Raw genomic sequence first — 484 nt, forward strand, 5'->3', positions numbered from 1 at the left:
TGTGTGTGTCTGTGTGTGTCCTGTGTGTGGAACTGTGTCTGTGTGTACTGTGTGTGGAACTGTGTGTCCTGTGTGTGTGGAACTGTGTGTGTCCTGTGTGTGACTGTGTGTGTGTGATGCAGAGACACACCTGAAGGCCTGTCTCCCCAGCTCCTGCAGACGGCCCTGTGGTCCTGCATCCAGCAGCTGAGGGCCGGCAGCCCCGAGGAGCCCTCCCTCCCGTGGGTGCACCGCGCCTACCAGCACTTCAGGGTCCGGCTCCAGAACTTCTCCAGGATCCTGACCGTCCACCCCCCAGTTCTAGACAGCCTGGCCGCAGCCGCCTGGAACCAGAACCTGGCCGGGCCCGAGATGGTAGGGCCCCTAAGGGGGCAGAGAGCGCTCGGCCTGAGCGGGAGGGAGGGCAGGGCTCCAGAAGCTCCAGCGAGCTCCTGCGGGCGGGCGGGGCGCCTGCATTCGGCCACTCAGATGTGAAGACACATCC

General features: G+C 64.3%; 1 protein-coding gene across 1 annotated transcript in view; it reads left to right on the forward strand.

Annotated features, from left to right (window-relative positions):
• Positions 1 to 484, forward strand: part of RNF213 (ring finger protein 213) — a 134,056-nt gene that overhangs the window by 108,456 nt on the left and 25,116 nt on the right. The window contains exon 44 of the mRNA XM_015559756.1: positions 117 to 354. Within this exon, the coding sequence (XP_015415242.1) occupies positions 117 to 354 (238 nt within the window). The remainder of the gene's footprint in view (positions 1 to 116; positions 355 to 484) is intronic.

The sequence above is a fragment of the Myotis davidii genome, unplaced genomic scaffold (assembly GCF_000327345.1).
Source record: "Myotis davidii unplaced genomic scaffold, ASM32734v1 scaffold211, whole genome shotgun sequence".
NCBI lineage: Eukaryota > Metazoa > Chordata > Mammalia > Chiroptera > Vespertilionidae > Myotis > Myotis davidii.